This window comes from Capricornis sumatraensis, chromosome 4 (assembly GCF_032405125.1).
Source record: "Capricornis sumatraensis isolate serow.1 chromosome 4, serow.2, whole genome shotgun sequence".
NCBI classification, from domain to species: Eukaryota; Metazoa; Chordata; class Mammalia; order Artiodactyla; family Bovidae; genus Capricornis; species Capricornis sumatraensis.
The window spans coordinates 135,700,451-135,716,075 of record NC_091072.1 but is presented as its reverse complement, the minus strand read 5'-3'; the positions used below and the strand labels follow the sequence as shown (position 1 = coordinate 135,716,075).

Below are 15,625 nucleotides of genomic sequence, written 5' to 3'. Positions count from 1 at the left end.
TGTTTCCAATATTTCCCCATCTATTTCCCATGAAGTGATGGGACCAGATGCCATGATCTTAGTTTTCTAAATGTTGAGCTTTAGGCCAACTTTTTCACTCTCCACTTTCACTTTCATCAAGAGGCTTTTTAGTTCCTCTTTACTTTCTGCCAAAAAGGTGGTGTCATCTGCATATCTCAGGTATTTGATTTTTCTCCTGGCAATCTTGGTTCCAGCTTGTGCTTCATCCAGCCCAGCATTTCTCATGATGTACTCTGCATATAAGTTAAATAAGCAGGGTGACAATATACAGCCTTGACGTACTCCTTTTCCTATTTGGAACCAGTCTGTTGTTCCATGTCCAGTTCTAACTGCTGCTTCCTTACCTGCATACAGGTTTCTCAAGAGGCAGGTAAAGTGGTCTGGTATTCCCATCTCTCTCAGAATTTTCCATAGTTTATTGTGATCCACACAGTCAAATGCTTTGACATAGTCAATAAAGCAGAAAAAGATGCTTTTCTGGAACTCCATTATCAAGCAGATGTTGGCAATTTGATCTCTGGTTCCTCTGCCTTTTCTAAAACCAACTTGAACATCTGGAAGTTCATGGTTCACAGATTGCTGAAGCCTGGCTTGGAGAATTTTGAGCATTGCTTTACTAGTGTGTGAGATGAGTGCAATTGTGCAGTAGTTTGAGCATTCTTTGGCATTGTCTTTCTTTGGGATTGGAATGAAAACTGACCTTTTCCAGTCCTGTGGCCACTGCTGAGTTTTCCAAATTGGCTGGCATATTGAGTGCATCACTTTCACAGCATCATCTTTCAGGATTTGAAATAGCTGAACTGCAATTACATCACCTCCACTAGCTTTGTTCATAGTGATGCTTTCTAAGACCTACTTGACTTCACATTCCAGGATGTCAGGCTCTAGATGAGTGATCACACCATCATTATTATCTGGGTCATGAAGATCTTTTTTTGTACAGTTCTTCTGTGTATTCTTGCTACCTCTTCTTCATATATTCTGCTTCTGTTAGGTCCCTACCATTTCTGTCGTTTATTGAGCCCATCTTTGCATGAAATGTTCCGTTGGTATCTCTAATTTTCTTGAAGAGATCTCTAGTCTTTCCCATTCTGTTATTTTCCTCTATTTCTTTGCATGGATCACTGAGGAAGACTTTCTTATCTCTCCTTGCTATTTTTTTGTAACTCTGCATTCAGATGCTTACATCTTTCCTTTTCTCCTTTGCTTTTCGCTTCTCTTCTTTTCACAGCTATTTGTAAGCCCTTCCCAGAGAACCATTTTGCTTTTTTGTATTTCTTTTCCATGCGGATGGTCTTGATCCTGTCTCCTGTACAATGTCACAAACTTCCATCCATAGTTCATCAGGCACTCTATCAAATCTAGTTCCTTAAATCTATTTCTCACTTCTACTGTATAATCATAAGGTATTTGATTTAGGTCATATTTGAATGGTCTAGTGGTTTTCCCTACTGTCTTCAATTTAAGTCTGAATTTGGCAATGAGGAGTTCATGATCAGAGCCACAGTCCACTGATGATAAAACATCTAGGTTAATGGAGAAAAGAGGGACACAGTGAGGGACACACAGAGAGGTTCACAGAGTTACGTGGAGAAGAGAAGAGGGAGGAAGGAGATAGAGGTGACCAGGAGGAGAAGAGGAGGAATCAAAAGGGGAGAGAGCAATCTAGCCAGTAAACAATTTCCTATGTGCTCTCCACAGTCTGGAACTCCCAGAGAGGTTCACAGAGTTACATAGAGAAGAACAGAGGGAAGAAGGAGATAGAGGTGACCAGGAGGAGAACAGGAGGAATAAAAAGGATAGAGACTGATCTAGCCAGTAATCAGTTCCCTAAGTGTTCTCCACAGCCTGGAATACCCAAAGAGATTCACAGAGTTGCCTAAGGAAGACAAGGGGGAGGGAGAAGATAGAGATGATGTTGGGGAGAAAAAAGAGAGTCAAAGGGGGAAAGGGCAATCAAGCCAGTAATCACACTCCCAAATAATAATGGGTACTGAAGATTGGATTCTTAAAGGTACAAAATTGATAACAAATACCAAAAAGCAAAGATTAAAAATCTAGAGTAAAGGTTAGACTCTCAAAAAAAATTTTTTTAAATCACAGAAATTATTTTTTTTAATGTATGAAATTTGCTTTAAAAAAAAATAGGGTCTTTTTTTTTGCAAGGTAATAGTAGGTTATAAAAATGAAAATTAAAGGAGTAATAAAAAACTTTAAAATTTTTAAAAATTTTTAATGATAATAGTAAAATATATCTAGGAATTTCTCTGGAGCTGTTGAGGGCAGTGTGGATCAGTTCAGTTTCAGATAGTTCCTTGTTCCAGCTTATACTTCTTCTCAAGGTCTATAGGCCCCTTCCAATGTAGTCAGTGCTGAAAGGTTGTTGTTGAATTACGACGCCGGGATTCTTGGCCCCGGAGGAGAAGAATTCAATCCGGGGCCAAAGACGAGGCTTGACCACTCAGAGCTTTTGTGTAATAAAGTTTTATTAAAGTATAAAGGAGATAGAGAAAGCTTCTGACATAGGCATCAGAAGCGGGCAGAAAGAGTAGCCCCCTGCTAGTCTTTAGCTGGATGTTATATAGTCACCAGCAGTCTGTTAATGAAAGAAAGGAATGCCTCAAAACTTAGAATGGCACCAGGCCCCTCACCCATAAGATGTATTTTGGGATAATCTTGGCTCCAAATGGTTTATCTTGGGCCATAAATGATTAACTTGAATCTTGAAGAAGGGCAGATCACCATACAAATAGTTTCATTTACATAGATTAGAGGAACAATATCGGAGTATAACATACGGGTTTATCAAGTAGGTTCTGAGCCCAAAAGGCAGAACCGACTTGAAGACAGAGTTTGGGGTAAATGCATAGTACATTAGCGTAGCTTAAGATAAATATTTCCATAAGAAAAAGGCATTGGTTAACTTCAGGTGAAACCAGGTATCATTATGATAACACAGAATTTTAAGAGAAACCACCTTTTAAATTTATATAGAGAATGAAAAAATATCGCTAGTTTGTTTCCTCCTGCCGCTTAAGAGAGATAAAATGTCTGACACTTGTAGGCTACTTCCTCCATTTAGAGACCCCTGGCCTTCCTGCCTGTTACCCTCTCAGTGCTAACTACAAGGTTTTAATCTGTTGCACCTGTCACTTCCAAAGCAGTTCCCTCTTCTTGTTTATTTTGGCTTCCTCTGTTTGCAAGTCTCTTCAGTGCCTAATTTCCACCCTGATACAAGGGGGTGAAAGCTCATTAGTTCAGTTGTGCTGTGGGGAGGGAAGAACACTGCAAACAAATATCACTGGCGTGTGTGGGGAGTACTCGCAGTGTCTGGGCCACACTGGGTTTGCCCCTGCTCATGGCATGTGTGCTTTCTTGCTCTACACTGCTCAGGCTCCAGGTTGCTCTGCAGGGGAACTATCTAAAGCAAGCCCTGGGTTGCGGGCACTTCCCAGGTCTAAGGCACTCAAGTTCAGGTTCTCCGGTACTCCACAAACGCACAGACTCAGTTGGGCCTGAGTTTTGCGCCCTTCCCAGGTCCGAGCAGCTCAGGTGACCAGGTGCTTGGCGAGCTCTCCCCAGGTGGGCAGTGCGTCTTATAAACTCCCCGGTCCCAGCGGCTCGGTTTCCTGAGTACGCAGCGGGAGCACCGTCTCAGGTGTGCCGTGTGTCTCCTCTGGGGAGCTGACCTCTGGCTGTGGCCCTCCTGGCAGATGTCAAATGTCCAGGATCCCAGTAAGACTTGGTTAGCAACTGGGAGCCTGCTTACAGTTTGGTGTCTCTGTGGTGGAGAGTGCCCTTTGCCTTCCAGCTCTGGCTGTCACTTGCCTGCCTCCCTGCCTCTGGCGGGGGATGGGCCAGTCCGCAGCGTGCTAGCTCTCCTCTGGTATTCGCTCAGTCCTTTGTTCTGTGAGCCTGCCAGTAGTGCCTTAGGTTAGAGCTTTTCATGGGAAAGTTCTCTCTCTCTCTCTCTCTCTCTCTCTCTCTCTCTCTCTCTCTCTCTCTCTCTCTCTCTCTCTCTCTCTCTCTGGCTATCCCACAGTTTGGGTTGCTATCTCATGTTAGCTCCCTCAGACTGTCCTCAGGGCATTCAGGCCCTGTCCTTACCCTATGGAACACAGCCCACTCCTCCCTGTTCAGCCCCTGCTTGCTGGTGGCTGAGGCGATCCTCTGGGCTACTTCACCAGGAGTTGCAGTTAGGTGTGTAGTCTGTGGGTTTTTTGTTTTTGTTTTTTCCCTCCTGGTTATGTTGCCCTCTGAGATTCCAAAACTCCTTACAGACCCGGCGGTGAGAGGGTTTTCTGGTGTCTGGAAACTTCTCCTCCTTCACGACTCCCTCCCCTGGATGGGTCTCCATCCCTAATTCTTTTGTCTCTTTTTTATCTTTTATATTTTGTCCTGCCTCCTTTCGAAGACAATGAGCTGCCTTTCCAGATGCCTCATGTTCTCTGCCAGCATTCAGATATTATTTTGTGAAATTTGCTCAGCATTCAAATGATCTTTCGATGAATTTGTGTGGGAGAAAGTATTCTCCCCATCCTATCCCTCCGCCATCTTAGGACTACCACCTAAAGTACACATTTTTAAAACCAGTGTCTTGCACAAATACTGAATTTAATCAATAAAACAAAATGTTATACTCCATAACATATTGAAAAATGAGATAATTTTCCTAGCAAGTCACAATTCCCCTTTTAATAAGTCAGCTATCTTATTTTTACAGCCGTTTACCACTTATCATAACCTAATATACGACAAACTCTTCCTGACAAAGTATTCCATTTTCACTCTGTTGAATCTTGCTCTGTCACTCCTTCTCTCTGTGAAACACTTTTAAGAATCCAGTAACTCACTCTACTAACTCATTTCCAGAACTCTTCTCAAATGAGACGACTCCTGACCTCTCACACATGGCTATCATGCTATTCTTACCAGGCACTTCAGTTAACATCAAAGAGAGTTGCATCAAGTATCATATACTCTTCAAAAATTGCCTCACAAAGTTTTTAAATTAGGAGCAAAGAGCAAATGAAAGCATTGGAACTTTATCAGTTGTAACATAGGCTGTTGGTAGTGTAAAACAAAGTTGTGAGCAATATGAAGTGTGGATACTGAAAGAGCTAATTAAAGTCAGAATAAATTAAACAGAAAAATAATAAAAATATTAGCAACTTCCATTACATTCCTGGTTTTAGCCCTCAAGTTAACTACCACAGTAGAAATGTCTTGGTAATCTCATTTCCTTATTTCTCATGGTCTTATCCAATAGACAGATCCTCTGGGACTTATGCAGAGGCAGTATTGAGGTCAGGGATGATAACATCTTGTCTTTTCTGTGAGGTACATCACAGATAAAAGACCTAGGGACAGAAAGACTGTTTCCTAGAGTGTTCCTGTTTCTGCTTTATTTCCCGATAGTAAACCTTGTTATACCTTCACCTAGACTCACATGAAGTTTAGATACACATATAGATAAGATAGATAAATACAGAGACATGGATATATCTCAATAATACATGAAGTATAATGCTACTTCATCATTTTTCCTTTATTATCTAAAGGCCTGACAATTGCAGAGTGCAGGTTTTTGTTTCTTACTCCTAATCTATGTGATTTGAGCATTTTCTTTTCCCAAAATTTTTGCTGTCTTGCTTTCTAATTCAAATTAAAAACAATTTTCCTTATGAACTTCTATGTGAAAAAAAAATTTTTTACTGCACCTAAAAGTTTCTGTTAAATAAATCATGACTACATTGCCAATAGTGAACCACGAGTGCCACATAAGGAAAAGTGAACAGTCTTCCTTGAAATTGGGCTTGGACCTACTGCTTGCAGTTATGGCCAAGTTTTAAGTCCTGGATTTAAACAAGACATGGCAAACCTTTTCTTTACTATTTAACTGACTCTTGATTTCAAGAACTCAGAGTACTAAAAAGATATAAGAAAAGAAAAAGAAAGCGTATGTTAATTAATTAAAAGTCTTACCTTGAAACTGCCATAGTTTTAAATAAAATTAAGAAATAACATCTACCTCTTGATTCATCACTAGCATTCATTAGTCTGATCTGGTTATCTACTATGGAGTCCCTTTTCTCTCTTCTGACCTCTCCTATGAAACAAAATGTTGAATTACTTTGATGAGATTAAGAAAGTCCTCTTCAAAAATTAAATCTATTTTAAAAATGCTTTAGCTAGTTCCATTACAATTAGTATTAATTTATTCCTTAAACATTTGATTATAAGTTGGGGCTGCCTTTAATTCAAATAAAAATCAAACTATTAATTAGCAGGGTAAAAAGACTAGGTAATATTGTATAAAGTTTAAGGTAATAGATTATACTCATTAGCAGTGAAAGCCCAGTTGCCTATATTCCTGGGGGAGAAAATGAGTCTTTTCATTCTCAATAAAATTAAAGGTTTTGTTTAGCAAACTTGAACAAATTGATTAGTTTCAGTGCATTCAGAACAGCCTAAGAATTATACTACTATAATTTAGTCTATTATAATTTTTGAGACTTACTTTGAGAAAAAAAAAGATTAAAGTGCATTTCTCTTTTACATATTTGCTTTCCTCATAAAATCACAGAACCATGTCAGGGCATGAAAAGAACATGTCATAACTCTGAGAGCTCTCACAAAATAATGAAAACATATTCTCTTAATAAACCATCCATTAAGAGTATTCTAAGCTACTTCTGTTGAGTTTTGAATCTCCGTCAAAGTACCCTTCCAAACATTTTAAAATGAATTTTTGTTGCTATCTTTAATAAACAGTTAAGTTCAGTTCAGTCACTCAGTCATGTCCGACTCTTTGCGACTCCGTGAACCGCAGCATGTCAGGTCTCCCTGTCCATCACCAACTCCCAGAGTTTACCCAAACTCATGTCCATTGAGTCAGTGATGCCATCCAACCATCTCATCCTCTGCCGTCCCCTTCTTCTCCTGCCTTCAGTCTTTCCCAACATCAGGGTCTTTTCAAATGAGTCAGCTCTTCACACTGGGTGTCAAAATATTGCAGTTTCAGCTTCAACATCAGTCCTTCCAATGAACACCCTGGAACGATTTCCTTTAGGATGGACTGGTTGGATCTCCCAAAGGATCTCAAGAGTCTTCTCCAACACCACAGTTCAAAAGCATCAATTCTCCAGTGCTCAGCTTTGTTTACAGTCCAACTCTCACATCCATACATGACAACTGGAAAAACCATAGCCTTGACCAGATGGACCTTTGTTGATAACGTAATGTCTCTGCTTTTTAATATGCTGTGTAGCTTGGCCATAACTTTCCTTCCATGAAGTAAGAGTCTTTTAATTTCATGGCTGCAGTCACCATCTGCAGTGATTTTGGAGCCCAGAAAAATAAAGTCAGCCACTGTTTCGACTGTTTCCCCATCTATTTGCCATGTAGTGATGGGACCAGATGCCATGACCTTCGTTTTCTGAATGTTGAGCTTTAAGCCAACGTTTTCAGTCTCCACTTTCACTTTCATCAAGAGTCTTTTTAGTTCTTCACTTTCTGCCATAAGGGTGGTGTCATCTGCATATCTGAGGTTATTGATATTTCTCCCAGCAATCTTGATTCCAGCTTGTGCTTCTTCCAGCCCAGTGTTTCTCATGCTGAACTCTGCATATAAGTTACATAAGCAGGGTGACAATATACAGCCTGATGTACTCCTTTTCCTTTCCTATTTGGAACCTGTCTATTGTTCCATGTCCAGTTCTAACTGTTGCTTTCTGACTTGCATACAGGTTTCTCAAGAGACAGGTCAGGTGGTCTGGTATTCCCATCTCTTTCAGAATTTTGCACAATTTATTGTGATCCACACAGTCAAAGGCTTTGACATAGTTAATAAAGCAGAAAGAGATGTTTTTCTGGAATTCTCTTGCTTTTTTGATGATTCAGCGAATGTTAGCAATTTGATCTCTGGTTCCTCTGCCTTTTCGAAAACGAGCTTGAACATCTGGAAGTTAACGGTTCTTGTATTGCTGAAGCCTAGCCTGGAGAATTTTGAGCATTACTTTACTAGCATGTGAGGTGAGTGCTATTGTGCGGTAGTTTGAGCATTCTTTGGCATTGCCTTTCTTTGGGATTGGAATGAACCGACCTTTTCCAGTCCTGTGGCCACCTCTGAGCTTAAAAATTAGTAAAAATAATATATACAAACTTGAATTTGATTCTAGCTAGTAACTGTACTAGAACAAATGTCTTAGTATTAGAATACTCTATATACACATATACCTTCATTTGAAAGCAATTCCCCAAAGAAAGAGCTTATACTAAATAAAGGTCGTTCATTATTGAAAGAAACATGTAAAATTATATCAACTACTGAGTACAGTAATAGTCTTTATTATTGTTAACATACATAAAAAGGACTGTTTAGTATTTTAAACATGATAGCCCCAAAAGAAGTACCAAATACAAATTCAACTGCTGTTGCTGCTAAGTCAGTTCATTCGTGTCTGACTTTGTTCGACCCATAGACATCAGCCCACCAGGATCCTCTGTCCCTGGGATTCTCCAGGCAAGGATATTGGAGTGAGTTGCCATTTCCTTCTCCAGTGTATGCATGCATGCTAAGTCGCTTCAGTTATGTCCCACTCTCTGCGACCCTATGGACAGCAGCCCACCAGTCTCTTCTGTCCACGGGATTCTCCAGGCAAGAATACTGGAGTGGGTTGCCATTTTCTTTTCCAAATTCTTAGCAATATGACATATTTCTGTAATATGAATTAGTTTATTCAGACAAGTCACCTTTACATACAGGGAAAATTTTCGGGCATATTTGTAATGTTTTGTTCTGCTAAGTAACAGTAGATGAATGCAAAGTATACATAAAGCTGCTGAGAGTACAATACTGTACCAGTGACTGTGACTATTCACCCAGAAAACATGCATTCCCCCCTCCCCACCAGCTTGATTTCACAGTCTTGAAAATGCTTATTGAAGAATTCTCCACAATTGTACATTTCACCCTCATCTCTATATTCAGCAGCATCAAGGTTTTCTATATATTCTCTTTCACCAAGTTAAAGACATTTTTAAAAGTCAGGTCTATTTTACTATATACATATTTTTTAATTTTTGAAATTAAATGTGTCTTTTAAGACCATGCTAGTGTTCTGTACTAAGGTGTCTCTGTGTGAATGCACACAAACACATGAACTCTGCGTAGACCTGTATTGATTTGAGTGGTCTCTTCCAGTCCTATTTTCCCATGAGATGTTTTATTTTTAGCTCAAAGTTTGCAGAACACCTTAATTCCCCCGCCCCATTTTATAAGAAGAAATATGTATATCACATTATAACAGGAAAGCTTAACTCTATAAATAAACTTCATGTATGCTATATTTACTCCAAATATTTATGTTCTAATTTCTGATCTTAGATTGTTGAACTCAGTGTCTTTAATTGCAAATGAAAGAGCTGAGCAGAAAAATACTTCCTTTCCAGTTTTTGAGCTCTCTTCTCATGTAAAATCATTCCCATAATTAAAATAATTACTTATCTTCAGAGTTGGATTAATACATTAGAGTGAAAATGCAAATCCACCCGCAGCCCACCAAAATTCTCATGTAAGGACAGGAAAAAATATTAATAATAAAATTTCTGGTAAAACAAGAAAGAGTGATAAGATGGAAAGGACAGAAAAATCGCAAGGGGATTGTAGAGCTCCCAGGTAAATGTCAAAAGACTTTTAAAATAGAAGGGACTTGGGACATTTGTTTGACAACTTGATAAAAAATAGATAATTTCCTAAGGAATCATGAATTTTAAAAATTAGCTCAAGGAGAAGTATAAATGTGAAACAGAACAAAGAACAGTGGGGAGTAGAAAATGTAGTTTTAGGCAAATTGCATCAAACCTTGGGGGAATAGATAATTCTCAATTATACAAACTGTGCCAGGACAGAGAATAAGATGTATGCACTTTATAAAGATAGATTAATAGTAATGTCTAAAACAAATAAATATTAACACAAACATTAAGATTATAGGCCAATTTAGATTTTCCTATATACAAAAAGAGACTTTAAAAAATTGAAAATTAAATTACTCAAGAATGTAAAAATAATTATACATAGAAAAAATCTATTGATACAATTAATATATTAATACACTCAAGGAAAAAAAGATCCTTGCAATATGATGTACTCAGTGAATGCAAAAAACTCATTAAATAAAATTTGAACCTTTTCATAATTAAAAAAAATAATTAACAAAATAGGCAACGAAAGTATACACCAGGAATGCAGCAGATACCATATCTGTTAATCATCTGATGCATTCTCCATACAGTCAAGAAAAAGAAAAGGATATCTATTTTCATTACTACTACTCAAAAGTCTGGCAAGCATCCTAGCCATCACAATAGAATAAAAAATCAAAAGGAAGATTTTTGCTTTTGGAAGGTAATAAAATTGCAATTATTTTAAAAGAATATAGCTTTCTACTTAGAAAATCCAAAAAAATCAACTGAAAAACTTTCAGGTATTACAACAGGAGTCCATAAGAAAAATCAACAAATAAACTCAACTAATAAATATTATGGAAAAAAATCTTTGATTTGTAATAGAACAGAAACTATAAAATATCTTGCAAAAGGCATACTTTTAAAATCTACTTGGAAGAAAACTATCATTTTACTCAAAGGTATAGAAGAGAGTCAGATTGCATGTAGAAATATATTATCCTTGGAAGAATTCAATGTTATACAAAGGCCAACTCTTCTTATAAATTCCATAAATGAAATATAAGTCAACACTATATTAGAATTTCTCTTTAATACTACCACACTAATTTCAAAATTGTTCTGAAAGAGAAATCATGGAAAGATAATATAATTTTTTAAAATTATTACTTTTATTTCCAAACTTCAAAATATGCTAGAAAATTAAATAATTGAAGCAATTTGGTACTGGACAGGAATAAATATATGGATTCATGAAGTATTTAGAGTCCAGAAATATTGGATATTTATGAAAATTATTCATGTGTTAAATGCAAAAGGTCAGAGATAAAAAAAAAAAAAAGGCCTTGCTAGTTTAAGAGTATTTGGGCAAATTGTTATTATATTGAAAAAAATGTCTAAAATTGGAGCTGTAAATCCCTCTTTACTCAACAAATACATTCCAGATAGATCATTAAAACCACTACTGCTGAATTAAGTGTGGAGGAAACAACTTCAAAAGATTAGAATAATAAGCACAGGAATCTAAATCAATTCGCCATTCAGGTTGGAAGCTGGAGCTGAAAATTAAAGATAATTATAGATTTGTTTTATGCCAGAAGACACAAAATTGTAATCAACAGATGCTTCATCCTATATCAACAACTTTATTCTAGCATGAAGACTTTGGTTATTGAGAGGCTATTTTTAGCTTAAAAATAAAGTATATTAAGATATCTTTTTTATAATTTCCATTTCTAACTTTTTGGATCAACTGATCTACTATATTTTTATTGCATCCAGTAAATTATAAAAGAATCTGGAAAAAAATTGAAATGATCTCTTTTTGGGCAACCATAGTATTATGAAATAGAAATGAAGTCATATTAAGCTCTAAGATTTATTTGAGAATGTGATATAAATTATGAGTAAATTGATGTTGAAGTGGAAAAGATTTAAGATATGTTTTATTTAAAAAAAAATAGTTAACCAGTAGAAGATTAAAATTATTTGTGTCTTCTAAGCCTCTAAAGATAGAGAAAAAAGAGACTCAGGGTTCAAATAATCCCAAAGAATAAAGGGAAAAATTTTAAAACAAATATGTTTAATATAAACCTACAATAACACAGCAGATGGTATTGCTATGAATGGAATAGTTTAAATTTTCTGATCAAGAAGCAAAGTCTCAGGAATTCCTTGACGTTCCATTGCTTGGTACTCTGTGCTTACACTGCAGGGGGCAAGAGTTTGATTCCCAGATTGGGAAATTAAGATCCTGAGTACCATGCGACATGCCAGAAGCAAAAAAGTCAGTGTCCAAAAATAAATTAAAAGAAATTTAGCTACAAGTTAGAGACACAGCTAAAATAAAAATGATCTTATTTTTAACATAAATGTATGTGTGCTTGACCATTTATCTCAGCCTATTTTCTTTTTTTTTAAGTGCAATAAACTCTTGTTAACTATTGTTTTGGACAAAAGGAAAGAGAATAATTTTAAGATCTTTTTTATTGTCCACAATTTAGTATAATTCAAATGTTTTTCCTGAGAATATATTCCTGTAACTTTTTTTTTTTAAAGAAAATTTATAGGGGAAAAAAATTCCTTCCAAAATCTGAAAATTACCTAGACCTTACCCCTCTCCTCACCACCCTTGAGGCAAAGATAAGGGAAGAACTAGGGCTGACTTTTAGAAAGGAATTGAACTGACACATTTAGCAAATAAATATACAGAATTTTCAGTTAAACTCGAATTTTAAAAATTTCCATTTTTCTTAGTGTATGTTTCAAACATACTTAGACTAAAATGTTTATTCATTGTTATCTGAAATTCATCTTTATTGGTCATCTATTTTCTCTGGCAAGCCTAGTGAGGGACATACATACAAGTGGGTGAAATAGGCAGTTCAAGAAAGCAGTAACCATATCTTAGGCTGAATTCACTGCACTGGGATCCAGGGTCCAGACTTCAACACACTGAGGAAAGGAAGCTTTGAAAGCAAGATGGGTCACTACTCTTAAAGCGGTTCCCAAAATAGGAAGAGGAACTTCAGAGGAATTTCAGAAGTATAAGCATGAAAAAAAAAAAAAAAAAGCTGGGGTTGGAGGAAGTGAAAAGACGAACCTGAGTATATGTGATAGAATATGAGAATAGCCCTTGGAGGAAGACAGAAACCAATGATTCCAGAAACTCAGGGAATACACTGGCCATGTCTTATGTCTAGATTCACAGTAGAAATAATCCAAGGAACAATATAAGAGCCCTGTGGATAGCAATAGGTTGTTTTGTTCATTATTTCATCTGTGATTAGGAAATATTTAGAGAGAGAGAGAGGGAGGAAGGAAGGATGGAAGGAAGAAAGGAAGGGAGGGAGGAAAACAAAATAAAATTACACCATTAAAAATGTCTGAAATGTGTAATATTTTTATTTAATCTGCTTATCAAGCCTTTGACGTAGACATTAATATCCCAACTCTAAAGGAAAAATATTGTGTTTCAGATCGTTTAATTGGCCTAAGGTCAAAGAGCTAGTACATCTGTCTCTAATCTTGTGATATTTCTACCACAAGGCTCTGCTTCCTTGTTACAAGTGATCCCCACATGCATTTTGTGGCATCAATTAGACCTCCCAGAAGCATGCTGTGGTCAGCTTTGAGATGGTCGGATAAAACTAACTCTGAATATGGATTCTTTATCATATCCATTCTAAAGGTGTCTAGCCATTTTTTCTAACAATGAATTTGAAAATAAGTATATCTTGCCTTTAAAACTGAATATGAGGAGACAGGTCTCTATACGTCTACATACACATGCACACTAGAGATAGACAGATAGATAGACAGATAGTTAAGGCACAGTCGTTCAGTTGTGTCTGACTCCTTGCAACTCTATGAACTGTAGCCTGCCAGGCTCTTCTGTCCAGGGAGTTACCAAGCAAGAATACTGGACTGGGCTGCCATTTCTTCCTCCAGGAGGGATCTTTCTGACCCAGGAATCAAACTCATGTCTCCTGCATTAGCAGGCAGATTCTTTACCACTGAGCCACCTGAAAAACCATGATAGAGAGGTAGACAGACAGAAAACTAAAGATACATTTAAACTTTTATCAGACTAAGTTCTAAAAATAAGATAAAATGACATAGAGTCAGGGGGGAAAACATACACTGGGGGAATAGTAAGAGAATAATTATGTTCATTTTTGTTTCTCTTTCAGTGATCACTATTTGGGAAGCCACAGAATATTTCAGAAAAATAAATCTGTTATTCAACTTCATCTACAGAAAAAGAGAGACACTCCAGGCACATTATCTCGAAAGGTGAGACTTTCTTAGCATTGGCATCATTGGCATCAGTTAGCAAATGGGTTCTTTAAGGACAGTGTTCCCATTGTTATGGATTGTTGCCATTTTGGGATTACATGGCTTAATGAATATGTATTCATTTGAGTATATTTACTGAAACATAATGAAATATATGTCCATATGTCTATTAACAATTTGGACTAAAGCAATTACCTGTACAGCATACTGCAACCTCAGTATAATAAATCAACTGGTTTCTTGAAAAGTCATTTATGAGTAACTTATTAATGTTATCATATTCATATAAGAATCCATAGTAAATGAATGGGACAGAAAATGTGATGGGGAAACCATTGAAGGGAGCAAAATAACACAACTCTTGCTCTATTTGAAGACAATGGTGGTATCAACACAGTTTAAATCAGGACAGATTAATATTTATAATATATATAAAAAACTCCTTAGAAAGGAATTACTGTGCTTTAATGACAGATTCATGCTGTTAGATATAAATTTTATTCCCTGTGTGATGTCTTGAGTTACATCAAACCCAAATTGCACAGTATGCAGTAACCTTTGATTTTTAGCAGTTTTCATCTATAGAATCTTCCAATTACCTACTTTAAGCAAAACTCCCATCACTGTCATTTACCTCAGATAACAGATTTCCAATGCATGACTTTTTTTTCTAGTTTGGGGTGCTTCATCATAAAAAGTGTCAGGTAGTGCATTAGTTTGCAATATATCTATGTGGAACATAACATAATGAGGCCAAAAGAGAGTTGTTTAGAAATATCTTTTGGAACTCATACCCAACTCAGCATTGATGGCTCCAGGGCTATGCATCTGAAATCTCCACAAAGAAGCATTATAAAGTAACTAATACCCTTAATATTAATAAACCTAAGTGTCTTCAAATTGTCCTCGGTATTGATGAGAAAGCTGAAATTATCATGCTTCATTTCAACAGGGGGAGGAGAAAATGTATAATCCTAACTCCTACTCTTATTTAGAAGCTGAATAATTATTAAAAAGAATGTCACTGGTAGTAATTCACAAATCACTAACATTTCAGTTTCATGTAAATTAAAGTTTATACTTAAATGCATATAACTCCACTACTTTGATATAATATGTCCTGAACATGTATTTTATACCTGAAACTTTAACATTTACATCACATTTACTGTTTACAACAATTCCATGTGTCAATAAGGACACTGATCCCAAGGAACTCATGACCTTTCTCAGGTCACATTCATGGAACTAGTAAGACTTGGATCTGAGGCCAGTCAGTGAGTCTCCACTGAGAATTTATGGGATATACTCAAACGTTTTAGATGTGGGTGTCAGAGCAATTAGTCAAAAGTCTACCTTTGTGTTTTTTTGGCTTTGTTTTGTTTTCCACAGCTGTACCCACATATCCCAAAGCCTGGGCCATGACAGGGTATTTAATGATAATTAACCACATTTAGTATTAGGTGCCAGGCACTGTTATTAGTGCTCTACATGTATTAATTCATAGCAGCCTCAAAGCAAACACTATAGAATGTCAGACTATATGATATTGTAGTCTTTTTAAAACTTTTAAAAATAATATTATTTATTTATTTTGGTTGTGCTGGGTTTTCAC

At 36.6% G+C, this 15,625-nt stretch overlaps 1 protein-coding gene across 1 annotated transcript in view; it reads left to right on the top strand.

The window, feature by feature from the left end:
* PIK3C2G (phosphatidylinositol-4-phosphate 3-kinase catalytic subunit type 2 gamma) overlaps window positions 1-15,625 on the top strand; it is a 487,933-nt gene that overhangs the window by 76,056 nt on the left and 396,252 nt on the right. The window contains exon 6 of the mRNA XM_068970622.1: window positions 13,905-14,007. Coding sequence (XP_068826723.1) covers window positions 13,905-14,007 — 103 coding nt within the window. The remainder of the gene's footprint in view (window positions 1-13,904; window positions 14,008-15,625) is intronic.